The 19,735-nt window shown below is 42.3% G+C and overlaps 6 protein-coding genes across 7 annotated transcripts; 2 read left to right on the plus strand and 4 right to left on the minus strand.

Moving 5' to 3' along the window:
- The first annotated feature begins 30 nt into the window (after positions 1 to 30).
- Positions 31 to 1,777, plus strand: LOC129587872 (senecionine N-oxygenase-like). Its single transcript, XM_055481815.1, has 3 exons — positions 31 to 233; positions 414 to 565; positions 734 to 1,777. The coding sequence occupies exons 1-3, from the start codon at positions 37 to 39 to the stop codon at positions 1,564 to 1,566; spliced, it is 1,182 nt and encodes a 393-aa protein (XP_055337790.1). The 5' UTR covers positions 31 to 36; the 3' UTR covers positions 1,567 to 1,777.
- On the minus strand, positions 1,713 to 8,777 carry LOC129587771 (proton channel OtopLc-like). Of its 2 annotated transcripts, XM_055481677.1 has the most exons (11): positions 6,282 to 6,857; positions 6,132 to 6,182; positions 5,927 to 6,052; positions 5,205 to 5,450; positions 4,964 to 5,137; positions 4,808 to 4,855; positions 4,068 to 4,388; positions 2,864 to 3,111; positions 2,245 to 2,755; positions 2,116 to 2,174; positions 1,713 to 2,051 (listed from the first exon to the last, which is right to left on the minus strand). In XM_055481677.1, exons 3-11 carry the CDS (start codon positions 5,978 to 5,980, stop codon positions 1,940 to 1,942), a joined length of 1,773 nt encoding a protein of 590 aa, XP_055337652.1. In that variant the 5' UTR covers positions 5,981 to 6,052; positions 6,132 to 6,182; positions 6,282 to 6,857; the 3' UTR covers positions 1,713 to 1,939. The 2 variants fall into 2 exon arrangements, with proteins under 2 accessions (XP_055337652.1, XP_055337651.1); XM_055481676.1 differs by lacking the exons at positions 5,927 to 6,052; positions 6,132 to 6,182; positions 6,282 to 6,857 and adding exons at positions 7,866 to 7,980; positions 8,135 to 8,777.
- A 798-nt stretch (positions 8,778 to 9,575) lies between these two features.
- LOC129587651 (histidine-rich glycoprotein-like) lies at positions 9,576 to 11,846 on the minus strand. The gene is made up of 2 exons (XM_055481479.1): positions 11,672 to 11,846; positions 9,576 to 11,488 (listed from the first exon to the last, which is right to left on the minus strand). Exons 1-2 carry the CDS (start codon positions 11,721 to 11,723, stop codon positions 9,873 to 9,875), a joined length of 1,668 nt encoding a protein of 555 aa, XP_055337454.1. The 5' UTR covers positions 11,724 to 11,846; the 3' UTR covers positions 9,576 to 9,872.
- Positions 11,847 to 13,716: 1,870 nt separating this feature from the next.
- LOC129587827 (uncharacterized) lies at positions 13,717 to 14,494 on the plus strand. Its single transcript, XM_055481758.1, has one exon. The coding sequence runs from the start codon at positions 13,839 to 13,841 to the stop codon at positions 14,319 to 14,321; it is 483 nt and encodes a 160-aa protein (XP_055337733.1). The 5' UTR covers positions 13,717 to 13,838; the 3' UTR covers positions 14,322 to 14,494.
- An 870-nt stretch (positions 14,495 to 15,364) lies between these two features.
- Positions 15,365 to 17,402, minus strand: LOC129587813 (galactoside alpha-(1,2)-fucosyltransferase 2-like). Its single transcript, XM_055481737.1, has 2 exons — positions 16,824 to 17,402; positions 15,365 to 16,678 (listed from the first exon to the last, which is right to left on the minus strand). Exons 1-2 carry the CDS (start codon positions 17,166 to 17,168, stop codon positions 15,602 to 15,604), a joined length of 1,422 nt encoding a protein of 473 aa, XP_055337712.1. The 5' UTR covers positions 17,169 to 17,402; the 3' UTR covers positions 15,365 to 15,601.
- Positions 17,403 to 17,772: 370 nt separating this feature from the next.
- LOC129587835 (uncharacterized) lies at positions 17,773 to 19,710 on the minus strand. Its single transcript, XM_055481769.1, has 2 exons — positions 19,238 to 19,710; positions 17,773 to 18,945 (listed from the first exon to the last, which is right to left on the minus strand). The coding sequence occupies exons 1-2, from the start codon at positions 19,604 to 19,606 to the stop codon at positions 18,448 to 18,450; spliced, it is 867 nt and encodes a 288-aa protein (XP_055337744.1). The 5' UTR covers positions 19,607 to 19,710; the 3' UTR covers positions 17,773 to 18,447.
- Between the last annotated feature and the right edge of the window lie 25 nt (positions 19,711 to 19,735).

Below are 19,735 nucleotides of genomic sequence, written 5' to 3' on the forward strand. Positions count from 1 at the left end.
AGAGATTTTGGTTTTCTTATTTGCCCGAACAATATCATGACGTCGAGTATGGCTGTAATTGGAGCCGGTGCCAGTGGTCTCGCGTCGTTATGGGCTTTCGAGAAAGCACAGCGCGCCGGTGCAAAGAAACCGGAAATCGTTTGCTATGAAAAACAGAGCGACTGTGGCGGCCTGTGGAATTACGTTTGGCGCACTGGACTGGATGAGTTCGGCGAGCCAGTCCATTCTGGCATGTACAGAGGTCTGTGGTCGCTGTCACCGATAGAATGTCTGGAGTTACCTGTACCGGGTTATACTTTTCTCGACCATTTCGGCAAACCCATTCCGCCCTGTCCGCCCCGCGCCGTGTTACGGGATTACATAACTAGTCGCGTGAAAAAGGGTGTTATGCAAAAGTAAATTCAGTTTAACAGCGTCGTCCGCTGGGTGGAATTTGATGACAAAAGCGACAAATTTACTGTAACTGTCAAAGATTTACAAAGCGATATTGTGCACACCGAACAGTTTGACTGGGTGGTGGTAGCCACTGGGCATTTTTCGATTCCAAATTACCCGGAATTTCCAGGTACGACAGATTTTACCCATAGCCCATAGCAATCATATAATATAGTATAAGTACTAGATACTGATATACATACTGCATACATACGTGATACGAGAATGTTCTAAGTTTTTTTTAAATTTTGTTGGAACAAAAATGACACTATTCATTGTATTATGCCATTCTTTTCAGGAATGGATAGCTTCCCAGGCCGAGTAGTGCATTCTCACGATTTCCGTAATGCAGCAGACTTTGCTGGGAAGCGTGTTCTGATTATTGGCCGAAGTTATTCTGCCGAAGACATCGCGATTCAGTGCTTCAAGTATAGCTGCCAGTCGGTCACTATCAGCTACCGAAGCAGGCCTTTCGGCTTCAAATGGCCGGATGGTATCACCGAGAAGCCTCTCCTCCGTGAACTTCGAGACGCAACTGCGTACTTTGTCGATGGATCCAGCGCAGATGTGGACGCGATTATCATGTGCACTGGCTACCAGCACCATTTCCCTTTCCTGTCGGATCATCTTCGCTTGAAGACCGCCAATGTGTGGTATCCGTTGGGACTGTACAAAGGCATCTTCTGGCACCACAATACCAAATCAATCTATCTCGGTATGCAGAATCAGTGGTTCACCTTCCCCCTGTTTGACGCGCAAGCCTGGTATGCGCGTGATGTCATTCTGGGTAAAATAAAATTACCGAAGGTGGAGGAGAGGGAAAACGATATGGCAAAGTGGAGTGGTAGGGAGCAGGCATGGACACAGGCCGAAAAAGATGCCGGTGTGTTTATGTTTTTTCAGGCTGATTATATGCGAGATTTGCTAGACGCCACCGATTACCCGCAGTTTGATATCGACGGAATGATTCGGATCTTTGAAGACTGGGAGCGTCACAAGCGGGAGAAGGAGGGTGTTTTGGAATATCGGGATCATACACATCGATCCGTTATGACCGACACTACTGCCCGGATTCACCATACGAAATGGCTGCACGAAATGGATGACACGTTGGAAAATTTTGTGCATTAATTTTGAAAGTAAAGATTACCCTCGTGTACCGCCTGATATGCGTATTATTAGACTTGCTGACAAAGTCAAATTTCGCTTCGAATTTTTGTGGCCGTGCAGCTTTTTACAGTACTGCTTGACCTGTGTACATTAGACAATGCTTTCACTTTCATGGATTTTAATTGATTCGTTTTCTGGTACAAAGCGAATTACATCACAACCGTATTCACATTAGGCTTCAGCTCTGTTTTAGAGATTTTTGCTCCATTGTAAGTCTAGATGTTGTATAATAATGATATGTCTACAGGGCGTATCCGTATACAGTATAATCTGTAACTGCAAAGCCTATGTTTTATCCAATAATCCACATCCAGAAATATGTCCAATCCCAACATCACACCGACATCTGTCTGTGGACGATCTGGTGGTGCGCATGACCACCATGCATATGGCCGTTCTGATGTTTGAATTTGTAAGCGGCTTTCCAAACTTCGGACAGGCATACACTGAAATTAAAATCCATAATTTACATGGACCTTTTCAGTCCCTGTTAAATTATGTTGATCTTACCTCGAATGGAAACGGTAGAAGATGATCAACGGCATTGAGATATGCGTGATCAACGTCCACTGAAGCAAAGTGACCATTATTTTAAACTGGGCAATTATTTAATGCGTTAACTATACTGCACAAGCATACCGCAAAGGTTCCATAAAATCGCAACTGCTGAGGATACATTTGTTGGCGCCATGCTTCCATTACATTGACTCCCCACATGGCGAAATTACACACCAGCAAAAAGGTCACCAGTTCACGACCCGGTTTTTCTTGCACATGTTTATGCAGAAAAGGTCGCCGTCGTGTAGCATCCAGCATGAAGAGAGTCTGGAGCGTTGATTGTGTCATTTCTAGAAATGCTGCCAGTGCTGCGCAAAATTCTTCTCTTGTCGGGTTTTTAAACAAGGAATGCCGGCTGGATATGAGTACGAAGGCAGAGATAAAGTACACTCCCATTTGGCAGATCACGAGCAGGATATCATCCAACACAGACCCTTCTTCCAGATCAAATTTTAGCGGTCGTAATTGCACAAAAGCTACTATAGTAGCAGCAAGGGAAACCGAATATAAAAATATCTCCACCAAATATGCTTGATAAACGGCAAGTCCATAAAACTCTGGCCTCCACACCCAAACAAAAAATAGCGCAATACTGAAAAAATGCATGGTATTACAGTACTTTAAAATCAAAACAACTGAATTCTGTTTTATTTTAAAGTGGGATACCTGCACCAAAGAAACCTACACAGCGGTTACGCACCTTATGATAGTTATGATGACCACAAGTATACCGGCAAATAATCCTCTAGATGCGCCTCGGCAGTCCACAGTATACTGTTGCTTGGTTCTGCCCGTTATCGACAGAGGTGTGGATGTGGTACTTCCGTCCGGATTTGGGAGATTGGTATTGTTGTTCTTACGAAGTCCTAAGCCTTGCCACATAACAAACAACAAGGCCGCGCAAATCAGGCTGTTCTCCACTATGCAGGGAAACACGAAGGGAATTGCCTAATAACGTTATTAAAGATTAAAAACCTAGGAAAATGCTGTTTTGTAAGGGGGAAGTAAGAAAATGTGTGGGAAAATAAAGTAGTAAGACCGCGTAATATGGATACAAAAAGGTATTATATCAGTTGCACATATCTGTATTTGTACTGTCAACTGTACATAGCATTAATTGTCAGATACAAAACTATGCAAACTACGTGCAAATTTCCAAAGCATAGCAATTTCGAAGCAAGGCTACAAGGTCAAAAGTGCCTAAAGATTATAATAATTTTGATCTAGCTAATAACGACATATTTAAAGTGCATTCAATTAGTAGTTGTAAGCGAGATGAGTATGGTTTTTAATTTCTTTAGATACTTATTATCTGTTATCTAGCTGTGCATTAATTTATACACAATGCTGAACAAAACTTCGGGCAGGTTTTTCTTTTGTCTATTAAATATCATTAAATTAAGCGTGGTTGCGACAGTCGTTTTAGAGAATTTTCAGCAACGTACACGTATTTATATACCTATATTTAAAGGTATTTAAAGGAAGGTGCTAAAATTGTAGCAAGATACACAAAAACATGCACTTGCGTTGAGCTTTTGGTCGATCCTGGCCTGACACCATGGCTATTTACCGTTGTTTAATTTATGTAAATGTGTTTCGAATGGTAATCAATGCTTCCCCGAAATTCCAAAGAGTTATTATTTATCGCCCTCCATTGAGTGTAATTTTCTTGCGAGCATTATTGAAGTTTATATGTGCATAATGGGCATACAAAATCCCCGCTCATTATACTTTACAAAAAGACAGCTGCATTAACAATATGCAGTGTCACCTTAGCGTTTAATGCCAGCTGATCGAATTAGGCAGCTGTGCACGTACACACGGTATAGAAGTACGCACAGAATGTTGTCCTGTGTGCGGAAATGAAAGTTGCTTTAAAATGAGTGAATGAATTGTTTCTTTACCTGCTGCAGAATAGCCCCCATACTGGTTCGAGCGCGACATGACGGAAGATGGCGGTCGGTAACTGTTTCATTGATAACTGTCTTAATGGCTTCGTTAGCAGTGGAAATAAATACTTCCAGTCGAGTTTGTGGTGCGTGACCATCGGCATGGGCCGGTGAATGGTGAGAACTATCGGCGTGGCCATGGCCAACACTATGGCTCAGGTGTACTGCAAAACCGGTAGGCCGGTGGGTGTCGGGCTCGAAAATGCTGTGTTCCAGTTCGTGTTTGGTCTCTTCTATTAAGACGCTCAGCCAAATGCACATGTTCGTGGCAACCATCTAGGGATATTTCCGTACAGTGATGCAGAACTTTAATAGCTGTAATTTACTTACAATTCTAGGCGTGTCTGTTTAGCGATTTTATTATGAAGAATTACCGTACACTGTGCTGCACTGTGCACAGTGTTCATTCCAACTCCGTAGCAGGCAGAATTAAAATAAAATATTAAAGATAGCGTTACCATTTTACAGTTGTTAGACAACACTGCACAATATTGTGCAAATCACGCATTATGCAGAGTTTTCGTTAACTTTTAAACGTTAACCTGCTCGCCAATATGGCAAATATATATGCGCACGGCCGCTGCTTATAGTCATTGGATGATTATCGAAATGGCCTTAAAGGTCACCGAAACTATTGTTGTTAATTACTCCTACGCAGTTTTTGTTGACAGAGGTTTTGAAAGTTTACATCTTACATGCATGAGGCCAAAACTGGCAACGTTCGTGTAGCGGTCCGTCCTTATCTAAAATGCATGAATGCACAGCATTAACATTACTCTTTTGAATAAATTTCGGCGGTTCGTGTAGGTGTGGTCCGCCCAGTGGCGCACGTGTCACAGTTGCGCACTAACCTTGGCATTGACAAAAATTAAGTACAACTGCACAAAGGAAAATATGAAACGGAAAGCCGGTGTAATGGCCGAGAATATATCGTCGCAGTCGGTTCCCAGGCCGCGCAGTTCAAAATACTGCCCAAATTCCAAACAGGAATAAAGCATGGTACCGATACCGAAAACCACCGCTCCCTAACAAAAACACAGACTGTGGACGAATTTGTGCAAAAAATATTCTTGCTGTAAACCTTAGCCTTACCACTCGCAGGTAAAAACTCCCAGTTTTTGTTAAGTTATTATGCGGTATAAATCTGGCCGGAGTATTGCGACCAGTAGACATTTTCCGCAGTCCCAATATTGGTGATACCAGTCTTCTCGTCGAACGCACTCTTATACGCCACCATGATATCACTCTGAGTTTTTGTCTTCGTCCGGTGTTAAATAAGAATCCGAAAGCAAACAACAGGAACAGCAAGGACACAACGTACAGGTATAGATAAAAGCTCTGTTAAAGCAAACAGTTTTAAGAGAGTGACATAAGTACAATATAATAAGGGAATGTTGATGGTTATCTCTTTGTGCAGTATGGTGCTTTTTTGCAACACAACGCAGAAAAATTTATTTTTCACAGCTTCTAGTTTGGGAACTACCATATTAGATTATAAATGCAAATACAGCATCTGCCTGTACTAATCTGTAACATTTGAAAATTACTACCGTTGTAATTTTTAGTAGCAGTTCGCTAAATATCATTTAGACTGCAAATTACATTTTTACTTATTATAAAACATGTTGTCTTTTACTGAACTGCTCAGCATCAGTGTACAGTAGTGTATGCACATGTCCCCATCTATATTCACTGTACGTACTAAGATAAAAAAATACGTACTTAAGTTATTTGCTCAAGTGAACTGTTTTATCGAACTATGGTGTATAAGTTGTATCGAGGCATTACGAAAGCTCTAAGGCATAAAATCGAACTGGCAGCCTGTACGATGACGTCACGGTGGAGGAGACCGATCTTGCGAACTCCATAGGCTTGCACGCTCTTTGCGTTCCAGCAGAACGAAATTTCCTTGCGTCTAAATGGTTTGTTTTTGTTTAAAACTGAAAAACATGATGTTTCGTCACTGTCCCCGAAAATTCTAGCGGTAAAAGTTGAGTTAAAAGCAGTTTGGCCTCGCACATGGTGGATCCAAGAGCCAAGGTACTGGTGTGTCTTCAAAGAGTGGTTAAGCTGCAACCATGGCCGTTTTCTTAATGATTAAAGTCCAGGAAACAAAGTCAAGTGAAAACATAAATTTCTGGACTCGTATTTCAGAAAGTGTTCACATACTGATAGTGACAGATAGTCAGCAACTTAGTCGGAAGACTGCAGCCGTCCACAGTAAATCCGCACCACAAGCATAGCCACAAGTGCAGGCTTCTTCCATAGACTTCCATGTTAAATAAAAACACTCATATCGCATCTAATTTGCAGCGGATCCGCGCTAACTTAGTATCAGAAGAAACAACAAATTATTCTCTTTCTTTTGAGATGTCCCTGGAGACTTATAAACAAAGGTACAAGGAATTCTAGAATTCAAAGTTGAATGTAAGTCTACGGGCGACACAGTACATCGTCTCCACTATCCTGACACCGTCGCAGTCGATTTTATGCCTGTAGCTTTCGTAATGCCTCGGTTGTATCAATTACTAATGAGCGACCATAGTCCGAAAAGAAGGATTTGCTCGGTCACGCAAGGCTGCAGAATGAACTGGAACTGGCTTTTTTCGCAAACGCTGCAGCGTCAGCTTTTAGTGAAAACAAAAGGACTCATACAGAAACAACTGGAGCTTTTGAAAAAGAAATTATGTAAACACATTAACCAAGGCCGCATTAGGGTATAGGTTCTGTTCTTCTCCTGGGAATGCTGTTGAATCTTAGGGAAACGTATACGAAGCATGCTAAATCAGCCAAATGCTAACAAAGGTGTCGGTGACTTGCTTTCAAGTGAAAATTGAGAACATAATACAGGCTTTCTTGTTCTTCTTGTTCTAAATGTTTCCTTTCAGGAAAAAAAGTGCATCTGTTTACGATTTGAATAGAAAAGCCACCAGCAATGTTTTTGGAAACTGTTTATAGTTGTAACATCTGACCACGTAGGCTATTTCGTACAACACACTTTAAGTGTTTCCAGTTTTGCATTTCGCCCTTGTGGCGTCATATATGTGTCAATAGAAATGCCGGCAAACTAAGTCTCCACATTTAGGAACGTGAAAGGACACAGCAAGGCTCTTCTCTCTGCTTGACAGGAAACGCTTAGAAATTTGACTGTGATATTACAGCACTCGTACTAACAATAAAATTTTTGTAATGTGTACTGCAATATCGTAAAACTAAACCGAATATGACAGTTATACGTGTGCTACTGAGATGGACTGTAATATTCAAGTAAGCTTCTTCCGAGTAGGTCATCACAAAATTAAATTTTAATTTTTTTATAAATATATAAATACTTTGCAAGGGTAGCTTTTGATGACAGATCTAGCCTACTCTAGGTAGGACGTACAAACAATTATCATAAAAAATTCAGCAGTGCAAACTTTGATTGATGGAAACATGTACAGCTCGTGTTCGATACTTACAACTTTCTCCTCTGCTCAGTATAGTAATTCTATACTTATCCGTTTCAGTTTTACGAGTAAATTCGAGAAAAAAACATATTAGTTTCTGAAGCTGAAACTACTGTTTTTCTTATGTCAGTTTGATTGTCGTAGCGTTTTATAAATTTCGGGCAAGCCCTTAGCCCTCTAATGTACTGGCGGCGACCGAAATTTACACAATCCCACAAAAAAATTGCTGTCATTAGCCAAACTATGGGAACGCACTAAAACATAAATTTTGAAGATAGTGCATGAACGTAACATCTTGGCTTACCTGATAAAAAAGCGGGCCTATATCCACAGCAATAATCTCAGAAATCGGAAGGGCAGCACCAAGTACAAACAACACGAACGCGTATATACAGCTTAAAAATCTCCAGTTGAAACTCCTGCAGTCATACGAAGACAATCCAGATTGCACAGCTTGCACATAATAATTACAGTCGCAGTTCATCGACGGGGGATCACATATTAGTAATATTAGCAAAACTAGAATCAGTACACACGCGCTAGTGCGTCAAAGTTGATACGGAATTTACTTACGATGCGAGTTGTTGGGATTCTTCCAAATCGCTATCGCTAACACAGCTGTCCAGAGTTTCGGCGGACGCATGCGACGCGTGCACCGGATCGTGGTCAACTGATCGGAAACTTTTAGGCGAACTAGGAAAATAGCCGCTGACGGACCGCGGATTGTATTGGACTTTCGGCTTAACCACCAGAGGCTGTGCTTCCGGGATAAATCCATTTTGGTTGTTCTCTGTTGGTGGCGGATTCTCCATGCTGCTCAATAGTGATCATATAATCAAAGGTCAACCTTGGAAAAAAACTTTCCTTTATCGCGTAAATTGCGATGCAGCTGCAGCATGGGAAAAGAGGTCGACGACGACAAATAAACGCTCCACACTGACCAACAAATATTGCATGCTCTTTCCTATGTGTGGCAGGTAACGAAATTTGTGTGTCAAAGTTTCTGTCAGTACTTTGCGTCTCGGTTTACCAGCTTGTACTTGTCCACCTGGAAGAAAGAATTACCGTACTGGGAACCGTACAATACCTTTTTTTCGCAGACATACAGCTATTTTCTTCTTCTGAATGGGTTTAATTTTGCGAGCGGTCATGTACCGTGCAAGCACTAAGGCAAATTATACAGTCACGTCCAACAATGCTCAAGTACTGTTTCTTTTGCTTACTTTTGTATGCTGTACATTACTGCTGTAGTACTGAAAAGTTCTTTTCTGATTACGTACTACCTCGTCGCTTTGCCGTCAAAAAATGAAGCTCTCTTTAACCGGTTCTCAAATGCGCCATATCATTGTATATAAATTACTTAGAAAATTTGCACAATTATTTTTATACCAGTCGCCAGGAGTGATTATTGACTGCACCAACACTAAGGAATGTGGTCGATAAATTTCAAATAAGTTCAGTTTTCATAAATTAATTAAAAATCAGCCTGTCGTACTTACAGTACCGGTATGTTTGAATATTAGGCAAATTTAGTCGGCAGCTTGGACATTTATCTAAACTGCTCACTGGTTTAAATTATTGGTTTTCCGTGGAAATCGGTCGTCGTGGTCGGTGTAACTTGATATAAGTATAAAAAACAATGGTCAACCTAAAGTATAGACCGCGATTGTGTTTTGGACATCGTCAAATCCCGCGCAGTTGTAATGTAATTAAATCTTCTGGGCCCCGTTTTAAAAACGTTCTGAACAAAAGTTTAAAGCATTTATTTGAGCCTTATTTATCCAATTTCCTGCCGATGTCATGTGCCGCAAAACTATCAAGTAGAGTAGCCTACACACTGAATGTAATTATTAACGCTTATTGCACAACAGTTAGCATATTTCGACGAACTACAAGTAAAAGAACTACTGGAATGAAAAAACTACAAGCATCTTTTGGAGAATTTTACCAGTCACTCAATTTAAGTTGTCGGTATTGTAAGACACACATGAATAAAATTAATAAATATCGTTAATTATTTTCAGTTACTTTAATTTGTGAGCCAGTTACAGCGACCAATGAATAAACTGCTTTCTACAGGCGTAAGACAATAATGCAGTATCAACATATACATCTCTGAATAGTATGCGTTTAAACCACGACCGTTAAATGCATTGTTTAGAGAAATACGAGTATTATGATATCAGTTAACTGGTTCAGATACATATGGACAACACGTCAGCTATGCATTACATTACACGCTTGACTGCCACAGCCAATTGAATAATATGCGATTTCACTAAAACTTTGTAATTATTTCTGATTTTGGAGTTCAAGGATGCAGATCTGTGCCAGCCGGCTGGAAAGACGGCTTCAGAGTGGGTTGGGAAGTAGTCGATGAAACTTCCCGTTTGGAAGCACTATGTGTTGCGTTTGTAGAAGTCGCTACTTCGGTAGTAGTCTCCTCGGGCGCTTGCATGGGGTGAAGGGTAGAGGTCGCCTCACGCTTGTGATGACCTTGCGTCGGCGTCTGATGTGGGTCCTGCGTTGTGGCTTCGCGCTTGTGATGACCATGCGTCGGCGTCTGATGCGGGTCCTGTGTGGTGGCTTCGCGCTTGTGATGACCATGCGTCGGTGTCTGATGCGGGTCCTGCGTTGTGGCTTCGCGCTTGTGATGACCATGCGTCGGTGTCTGATGCGGGTCCTGCGTTGTGGCTTCGCGCTTGTGATGACCATGCGTCGGCGTCTGATGCGGGTCCTGTGTGGTGGCTTCGCGCTTGTGATGACCATGCGTCGGTGTCTGATGCGGGTCCTGCGTTGTGGCTTCGCGCTTGTGATGACCATGCGTCGGTGTCTGATGCGGGTCCTGCGTTGTGGCTTCGCGCTTGTGATGACCATGCGTCGGTGTCTGATGCGGGTCCTGCGTTGTGGCTTCGCGCTTGTGATGACCATGCGTCGGTGTCTGATGCGGGTCCTGCGTTGTGGCTTCGCGCTTGTGATGACCATGCGTCGGTGTCTGATGCGGGTCCTGCGTTGTGGCTTCGCGCTTGTGATGACCATGCGTCGGTGTCTGATGCGGGTCCTGCGTTGTGGCTTCGCGCTTGTGATGACCATGCGTCGGTGTCTGATGCGGGTCCTGCGTTGTGGCTTCGCGCTTGTGATGACCATGCGTCGGTGTCTGATGCGGGTCCTGCGTTGTGGCTTCGCGCTTGTGATGACCATGCGTCGGTGTCTGATGCGGGTCCTGCGTTGTGGCTTCGCGCTTGTGATGACCATGCGTCGGTGTCTGATGCGGGTCCTGCGTTGTGGCTTCGCGCTTGTGATGACCATGCGTCGGTGTCTGATGCGGGTCCTGCGTTGTGGCTTCGCGCTTGTGATGACCATGCGTCGGTGTCTGATGCGGGTCCTGCGTTGTGGCTTCGCGCTTGTGATGACCATGCGTCGGCGTCTGATGCGGGTCCTGCGTTGTGGCTTCGCGCTTGTGATGACCATGCGTCGGCGTCTGATGCGGGTCCTGTGTGGTGGCTTCGCGCTTGTGATGACCATGCGTCGGTGTCTGATGCGGGTCCTGCGTTGTGGCTTCGCGCTTATGATGACCATGCGTCGGCGTCTGATGCGGGTCCTGTGTGGTGGCTTCGCGCTTGTGATGACCATGCGTCGGTGTCTGATGCGGGTCCTGCGTTGTGGCTTCGCGCTTGTGATGACCATGCGTCGGTGTCTGATGCGGGTCCTGTGTGGTGGCCTCACGCTTGTGGTGACCATGCGTCGGTGTCTGATGCGGGTCTTGCGTTGTCACCTCCCGTTTGGCATGGTGGCTTTGTGTCGTATCGTTTTGGTGAGAAGAAGCCGTTGTCGCTTCCCGCTTAGCATGGTGGTGTGGCGTTGTGGTTCCATAGGTGGGTCTTGAATGTGTACCGGGAACGGGCTCGTCGTGCGACGAGTGGACGTCTGCAACGGAACAAAGGCATTAGTATGAAAAAACTCTTTTTATCTGGATTTGTTTACAATTTGCTTTTGTTGCGTCGTTAAGTAAATCTGGTGTGATAGTGAAGACATGGTCAAAACTGTTCTTTCGCCATTAGCTATAAATTACGGAATCGGAAGGAAAATAATTTATTCGTCGTGGCATACCTTCGAGTAAGAGCAGGCAAATGGCCAAAACAACCCCAACATAGAACTTCATTGTGATGGCACAATGGCACACGACAGTGATAATTTTGCAATGTCTCGTAAAATTAAAATTATTCTTAATTCCGAAGTAGTAATTAGTAGTTTGCTTTGCACGAACTGGAAGTCTAACGTTGGTTCTTTCTTTTTATATACTGTTTGCTTGCAATGGTTTGCAGTTTCCACGCACTGCATCAAATAAGAAACTTACAAAAGCGATGCCATCACTACATCAGTAGACCAAAGGTCAGGGTTGTTTTCTGGGCTTTTCCCATACATAAAGCTGCTGACTAATGCAGAGCTCTGTATTTAAAGATCGCATCAACTGAAAAAATATTTATTTATAGAAAACTTATGACGCTGCACTGAATCCTCCTTTTTCTCTCCTGATTTGAACAATTTTTAAATTCTATTTGGTCTGAGGGAACTCTTCCTGCAGTAAATCTAGCTGTGTGCAATGATTATTAATGTTTAACATAACGTAATGATCGTCATAAAACATTATCTTCGCAAAATTATGTAAGAATATTGTTTCGCGCGAAATTTACTTATTGTGTCAGCAAGATACTTTAGTTCTTATCATCTGTAGTCATTTTTGTACTTCATTGATGATTTGGTTCCTATCGTACACCGTAAGCCGATACTCATCATATCATTACACTATAGAAGTATACATGCAGCAGTGTCTTTATGTTCTACACTACAGCTACTTCTACTACTAAAGTAAAACATTCTCGTTCAAGAGAAAAAACAGATGGCAGTTCAATATTCTTACAACCTGCTTTTCGAGAAATGCATCAAAGATCTGGTATAAAATTTTTTAAAATTTTCCTCAAAACTTGCATTTTTTAAATTTGAGAATGTTTGTAGATTTCTCCAAGCTCAGCTAAACGTTTGTTCTGGTGTGTCGGGCGAATGGCCACCCTCCGAAGTAACAGGGCCGTTTAGCTTGTGTTACATGAATGAACTGTGTACCGTCAGATCACTATGTTTTGGCGTGCTCGCTGACCTTTGGTACGTGATAGGTTTTCCAAATAATGATTCGGACAATTTTCCATGGCAAAGTACCAGCTGTAATTTATGGTGGATGGACTAATAACGCAGTGGCACTTTCTGATTATAACGCTAAATTAGTACTGCGCGATAAGGCTTCGTTCCCGTAAATTATTTGAATCTTCGACGTTTAAGGTCAAAGTATGCCTGTCCTGCCGCTGGACGTGCCAAAAGCACCCAGAATCAGCAGTTTCGCAAAAATATCATCGCTGATGTTAATGCAACACTGCGGTCTTTCCTCTGAATTCCCTGGTCGCAGTAAACAAACCACAAATTCAAATGAAGTAAACAATTTAAATAAGGATATTTATTTTGTGGATCGATCTCATCTACCTACAGAGGGTGATTTCGCAATATGCTTCCAGCACGGGAAAAAATTCCCGAAAATTTCCCTTTCTATTCTTTTAATCTGTTTGCTAGCCAGTCTTGTGGGATGAAGTGTGCCTAATTGTTCAAAATGATTTGTTTAGTTCGAGCGATAAACATGGCACGAAAAACCGATTTAAAAACAAGGTGCCGAGTGCTGGCTCTATCAACAATTTGTAAAAGCCACAGAAAAATCGCCGAGTGTTTGATGAGCAAAGGGATCGCTGTTTCTCATACTACGGTAAATGAGATGTTGAAACTTTATGGGCCCGAGAGTGAAGGGAATGGTTCGCCTGTAAAATGCCTAGAAAATCAGTGCCTACCCAAAGTTCCCACAAAGTCTCTCGTCGCCGAAGTCAAGAGGGTTATCTCAATACCGAATCCACCGTCTCAGAGACAGCTGGCAAGGAAATTTGGGACATCCCAGTACACGATATCGAAAATTGTTCTTCAGGATCTTGAAGCGAAAGTACCTAAAAATGTCAAAGTACAGGCCCTATCAGAAAAGCAGGCAAAACAGCGTGCTTGTCGTGGTTCCCAATTTGCCAAATTTCTGAACCAGCGAAATTCACTCTACATTATTTTAATCGACGAAGCTTGAGTCTATCTTGATTATACGGGCAAGCGAAGAAAGATCTGCTACAAGTTTAAAGGATCCAAAAATCCCGAAAATTGGATAAAATTTTGCAAAGTTAAAAAACAACTAGGTGGTATGTTCATCGCCGGAATTTCTTTTCGTGGCCTAACAGCGATCCGGTTCATTCCTCCCACCCCTAAAATAACCGCCGATCTCTGCATTCAAAACGTGTTGGAGCCATTGGTGCAAAAAGACTTCCCCCGTGTCTATCCAGGCGAAGAAAGGAAGGTGGCACTGCATCAGGACTCCGCTCCCGCACATACTTCCAAAAAAATCTGCCAGCGGCTAGCTTCTCGCGGCGTCCGAAACATTCCGAAGGGCATGTGGCCGAGCAACTTACCGGACTCAACATCCATGGATTTTGGAACGAACGGGATTTTTAAAAGAATTTTGTATCAGAAGTATGCAGCGTCGATTCGTGGTTTGTTAACAGTCGCGCGCCGATCTTTCTCTAGTATTTCAATTACCCTGATATGTCAGATACTTTTTTCCTGGCGTTATTGTGTGGAGTTGATGGCAGAGAAGAAGGGCTTTCAGATAGAGCAAATATTAGAATAAAGTCAATGCGGCGGATATTATAATAAATTTATGAATAGAGTGGAAGCATATTGCGAAATCACCCTCTGTACGCAGTATTTCGGCTTTTTGGTATTTGTTTTCGGTTAATTTTGCTGCTGTTTGAGCTTCATGAATCGGAAGTGATGCCAGCAGATGTACAACACATGCTGGATATCGTGGAATAAACACCATAATACTGTCGATCTGACTAATAAACGCACAAATAGCAAATTCCAGATGCTTTCCTTTTTTCTTCTTTTTGAAGATTTGCTTTGCTCGTTAACTCCATAAGGCTACAATTATATTGCTGAATGTGAAAAAGAAAATGTAATCACAATATTCAATCTCGGAGTATGAGTACTTCTATGCGTCATTATTCAGACAGTTATTTGTGCCTTGTAAGGTCAATGTAAACGTGCGGACAATGGTATAAATGTAATTATGTTGTACTGTAAAATTACTATCTTTTTGTGAAAAATTAATTTTTTTGGGCTAGTTTTAATACTTCAGATTTAATATGAAGTACAACTGAAAGCTCGTGGACGTTTAAATTATGTGTTAGAAGCCGAAGAGGCGCAAAATTATTGTGTTTTGCTATAATGCCGTTTTGACAATAACACCATAATTTTGGTTTCACTTGATATGTACTCGTATTTAGCAATAACCGTCTGCGCAACGAAATTAAAGCCTTTGGAGATAGCACAACACAAAGATCAGAAGTTAATCACTGTACGTACGCACCTTACCCGTAATTCAATTATGTAATTGAAGTGCTGCAAGTAGGACTCGTAATTCGAACTTTTGTAGGTATCGTCGGAAGAATATGCACAGTGAGTGCACAGTAAAAATTTCTCATTGACAGTCATTGTTTTGAATTCTGATACTGTCCCTAAATGTAAGGCATAACGGACGTCCTGGTCAAACCTGTGCCGTACTCTTACTGTAATCCTACATCACGGTTTGTGATCGTACAAACAATTCTGTCTCGTTACGTCCTGCTGCACTGCACGTTGTTGCACACTGTTGCTTAAATTCTTATATAAATGTTATAGCAAGTTAACAACAACAACTTCCTAAATCGCAAAAGCTCCTTTTAAGCTAGAAAATATTGCGAGAACTAACGAAGTTTCACCGAACAACACAATACAATCAACGTTTTTTAACGATACACGTGATTTTCCCTTGGTTAATTTTTATTTTCTTTGCTAGCAAGGATTTGCACTATATACCGCAAAAATCCTGTACATGTTCGTCTACCATAAGCGAGCATCCTTGAAGCTTTACAACAGCCCTTCCCAAAACGAAGGAAAATAGTCACCGGGTTCAAACATGTTTTCCATATCACTTCCACTTTCCGGCCAGTTTCGATAGTAAACGACCTGCCGTGCATCACTTAGATACGCGCCCCACCATCCAAAACTTCCCACAGTTAGTATCAGATTGTCCATTAAAGTAAGGATTGCCATATCAACTTCCGGTGAAGTGTTTTCGATAAATACAAAATTTGGTTCGGGAAAGAGATTCTTACAGAACTGAATGTCATTGCTGACGACAACAAAAATTACCGGTGCAAACATTCGCTGAAAACGTAGAGCCGCACGTAATAAATACTGATCCGTGGCTGGACGATGTCCGTGATCTCGCTGGTTGAAATTCAGAATATCTCCACGCCGCACGTGAATCCCTATTAATGTCGGCATCGTTAGCGGTCGCAGTACTTCATCGGGAGACGCATCATGCAAATTTTGCAAGCCGGTGCTTATCGCTTCAACGCTTTTAACGTATACGTCCTGGCTGAATGTAAATAAAGACTGGATATCAGCGCGGTATTCATGAAAATATTTCCATGATTGTAAATAACCTTCCAAAAGAACGTTCATATTTCTTTTCTTCGATGATACATTCGCGAGCCAGTCTGTATATACACCCGGTGCGATTTCTCTTAACATCGCAGCTTCCCACGCTGCCTTCCCGCTATTTCCGGCAAAGGTCACGCGATCCATCTGCATCAGCTTGAAATTGGCAAAATGTCTGTCAAAGGCAGAATAGTTGTACAGGACAACCGGTATTCGCTTGTTGGTCCTGGATAAGCCGAACATAGACGCCATCATGAACATCCAGTTTCCCAGTCCACCTTGCGAATCAAAATTGGAAGAAATGAACAACGGAGTTTTGTTTTCGTACGACTGCATGATCCGACTTGTCTCGGCAAGATGATAGGAAGCGTGTTTCAGTCGTTTGCTCACTTTCATTCGCAGTCGTTGCACTGTAAGTTTTAGAATGAATCCCTGATTTTTTAACGACAAATCGTCGGTAATTTGGAGTGGATCTCCGGCAGCGTTTATTTGCATCAGAATCTAAATAATTAGATGAGGTATTTATTACAAATTTGTGCATATTTCCGCTATGCTGAAAATATTTACATCAGTACTCGTACATTTCAGATGTGCAGTACGTTTTATTCCATCTCTAAAAATTATACGTATCGGTCAGTTTACTTGCCTCGTCGATCATGGACGAATTTATTTTGCTGGCATACGTCAGTCTAGAAACCTTGCCAATCGAATCCGCTGCTGTCAATGGTGGCACACATTGTAACTCAGAAGAATTTGCAGTTTCTTCAGAAGGAAAACGATTCAAGTTCAACGTTCCCGGTGAATACGTCAAAATAATCAGCGACGTCAGCGAGATCGAGATTATCACAATACCGCAGAGTTGCGGTGCCTTCCGGACTGCTTGTGAGCTCCCCATTGCTAAGATCTGCATGTAGCAATCTCTCGCATTTCCGGTCATAAAGAGTAATCTAGTTCCAGTACAAACATCTGAGACAGTCTGCACTGTCGACATTGACCGTCCTCATGATCCGTGAAGTCGAAATGCACTATTTCTTCCTGAAACAAAAAGCGCTTTTCCGATTTTTATCCACACCACGAGTTTTTTTTAATTTTCCAGACAGTTCACTTGCAAGAGGAAAATACAGATGTGTCGCCATATCGCATGTTTAATGTTTTGATCGAGTAAAAGCTAGCTAGGTTTGGGTGTATAGGAAACATGCATGCACTGTGTTCTCGTACAGTACGATAGACGTAATGTGCGGTCTTACAAGCTCACAAAATAAAAAACATTGGATTTCTTTGACAACCAGAAGCCATCGGCGGCTATTGCACTAAAACTTCAAAAATTTGGAAGAAGTGGCAGACCGGTTTGCATCACCGTTGTGCATACGGTTAGAAGCATTGAACTTTGAAGGTCAAGGGTATACGGTAATGGTGTCTGCCAAACTCTTGCTCTGTCCAGCTAATGAACTGGTTTATGCGTTAACGTTGCCGAATGTCGCACATTGTCGAAGTTGAAAGTCAATAGGTGTACTCTGTACTTCAGAAGTTTGGATTTGTCCTGATTTAGTATGCTTAAATACATTGAATCTGTAAATGCAATTCCGTAACACATGCGACAATTTTGACATTTGTATTAACGGAACGTTTAGGACAAAAATTAAAATCCGCTAGCTGCAGTAGTTAACAACTGTGCACACACAGCGTATGCCAAATACAAGAAATACAGTGGTGTATAAATTATAATTAATACAAATCTGTAACGTATCGCTTTGTACACAGCAAGATCACTGAAATACTGCGAGAAAAGATGCAGTTCATTTTGAACTACAAAAAACGCTTCCAATCCGGCAATGTGTAGTAATAATCTTCGCTTTTCTCGTTGTTTATATAAGAAACCTCCACCGCGTCTCCCAGGTACGCACCTAACCATCCTTCCACGCTGTCTGTGAGAATCACATAATCCATTAAAGAAGTCAAAGCAACGCTGACTTCCGAAGTGATATTCTCCACAAATACAATATTCGGTTCGGTGAACAGCTGCTTACAGTAACCAACTTCACTGCAAAATAGATAAAACAGAACGGGCGAATGCAGTCTCTGGTAATGGAGAACGGCGCGCAGCAGACGCCGTTCATCCGCAACCGGCGAAGGCGATTTCCCAAGATTGACATGTACGGCCACCACGGAGGGCAGCGCCCACTCGCGGACATCGGGCGCAGACTGCATCATTTCGTACAGTTTATCAACCAATAGAACTATGCTCTGATTATAAATGTCTCGTTTGAATGTCAGTAGCGTCCTGATGCTCCATCGCGTAGATTCATCCACTTTCCATTTGTGCGAAGACTGACGTAGTTTGGTGTCTTTGTTCGGCACATCCTGGGGATGATTTCGATGACTTCGCCTTTGTTGCTTGTCAGGGTGCTGTAACTCACTTTTTGCATGGTGATGTTTTCAAAATGCTGCGCAGCGGCGTGTGCTTTAATGGTCAGCAGAACCGGAATAGCATCGCGCGATTTGGCGTTGGCAAACAGTGACCCCACGGCCATCATCCAACTGGGCACGTCCATGTCCACTGGTAAGTCAACGGTAACGTATGGCGGTGGATTCTTACTAGGGACAATCATAGTCTCATTGGGATCTAAGAATCCTTTGGCGCGTAGCGTCCGTAAATCAGCGCGGAATGCTAATCGGTTTTGGGTCCACATCGCAACCGAATAGGGAGCCGTGATGGATTTGGTGAAGTTCAGATGTGACGGATCTCCAAAGTTCATCACATAAAACATCTAAAAACTATGTATTTAAATATGCATTTGCGACTTCCTCAATATTCTCTGGAGTGTACTGCGTGCATACCAAACTTATCCGTATGATATTGATTCAGCTATATAAGCATGCCGCTCAATTAAATGGCACCTTGCACTTTTATGAAGCAGTTCATTTTGGCTTTCGCTTTATTCCTATCACATTGATTTACAATTCTTGCTGGTAGACGGTAGTAACATTTTTTTCTTTCAGCCTTTAAAGACTGGAAGCACTAGTACAGATAATAGCAGATCTTCTGATTATAGTCATTACCTCTGAGACGGTCAAGCCTGTTCCATTGGCAACCCATCCGCTCATGCTGGCAAGTTGACTATAATAATCCATAAACTGAAACGGCGAAATATCAATATATTTTCCGGATGTGGAGTTAACCGTTGTGGCGGGCTCCGATCTATCCGTATGGATAGCATTTTCCAGAGCTATCCTTAAGAATTCCTTGGGTGTTTTCATTACCGAATTAACTTTTTCGCTGTACGAAGTCGAAAGATAGTTGGCAGATGGAACAAGATTTCTAAATTCGGAAGTATTAAAGTCTACGAATGCAATCACAAACATCCAGAAAATAAATCCAACTATACACATTCCAGCCAGACCAGAAAACAGTCTCACGGTGTGGAACATCTTCCCAGCTCTCCGGTAAGGCGGGAACTGCTAAACTAATAACTGAGTTGTTCCCATATATTATGTGTTGCAAATTTCACAATGTTGTGTCCTTCTACCGAAAGTGTCTCTTTTACAGCTGGTGAACGA

This window comes from Paramacrobiotus metropolitanus, unplaced genomic scaffold (assembly GCF_019649055.1).
Source record: "Paramacrobiotus metropolitanus isolate TYO unplaced genomic scaffold, Prichtersi_v1.0 Parri_scaffold0000026, whole genome shotgun sequence".
Lineage (NCBI taxonomy): Eukaryota > Metazoa > Tardigrada > Eutardigrada > Parachela > Macrobiotidae > Paramacrobiotus > Paramacrobiotus metropolitanus.

Excerpts from the sequence above, each read along its gene's own strand:
- LOC129587651 (XM_055481479.1), bottom strand. The coding sequence starts at position 11,723 with ATGAAGTTCTATGTTGGGGTTGTTTTGGCCATTTGCCTGCTCTTACTC. Across the intron at positions 11,489-11,671 it reads TTGCCTGCTCTTACTCGAAG|ACGTCCACTCGTCGCACGAC; the intron begins GTATGCCACGAC and ends GTTCCGTTGCAG.
- LOC129587771 (XM_055481676.1), bottom strand. The coding sequence starts at position 8,373 with ATGGAGAATCCGCCACCAACAGAGAACAACCAAAATGGATTTATCCCG. Across the intron at positions 7,981-8,134 it reads GAATCCCAACAACTCGCATC|GAGTTTCAACTGGAGATTTT; the intron begins GTAAGTAAATTC and ends GTATGACTGCAG. Across the intron at positions 2,052-2,115 it reads TTCTACCGTTTCCATTCGAG|TGTATGCCTGTCCGAAGTTT; the intron begins GTAAGATCAACA and ends TTTTAATTTCAG.
- LOC129587813 (XM_055481737.1), bottom strand. The coding sequence starts at position 17,168 with ATGTCGACAGTGCAGACTGTCTCAGATGTTTGTACTGGAACTAGATTA. Across the intron at positions 16,679-16,823 it reads ATTCGTCCATGATCGACGAG|ATTCTGATGCAAATAAACGC; the intron begins GCAAGTAAACTG and ends CTAATTATTTAG.
- LOC129587827 (XM_055481758.1), top strand. The coding sequence starts at position 13,839 with ATGTTCATCGCCGGAATTTCTTTTCGTGGCCTAACAGCGATCCGGTTC.
- LOC129587872 (XM_055481815.1), top strand. The coding sequence starts at position 37 with ATGACGTCGAGTATGGCTGTAATTGGAGCCGGTGCCAGTGGTCTCGCG. Across the intron at positions 234-413 it reads GAGCCAGTCCATTCTGGCAT|CGTCGTCCGCTGGGTGGAAT; the intron begins GTACAGAGGTCT and ends TCAGTTTAACAG. Across the intron at positions 566-733 it reads AAATTACCCGGAATTTCCAG|GAATGGATAGCTTCCCAGGC; the intron begins GTACGACAGATT and ends CATTCTTTTCAG.
- LOC129587835 (XM_055481769.1), bottom strand. The coding sequence starts at position 19,606 with ATGTTCCACACCGTGAGACTGTTTTCTGGTCTGGCTGGAATGTGTATA. Across the intron at positions 18,946-19,237 it reads CAGGCTTGACCGTCTCAGAG|ATGTTTTATGTGATGAACTT; the intron begins GTAATGACTATA and ends CATAGTTTTTAG.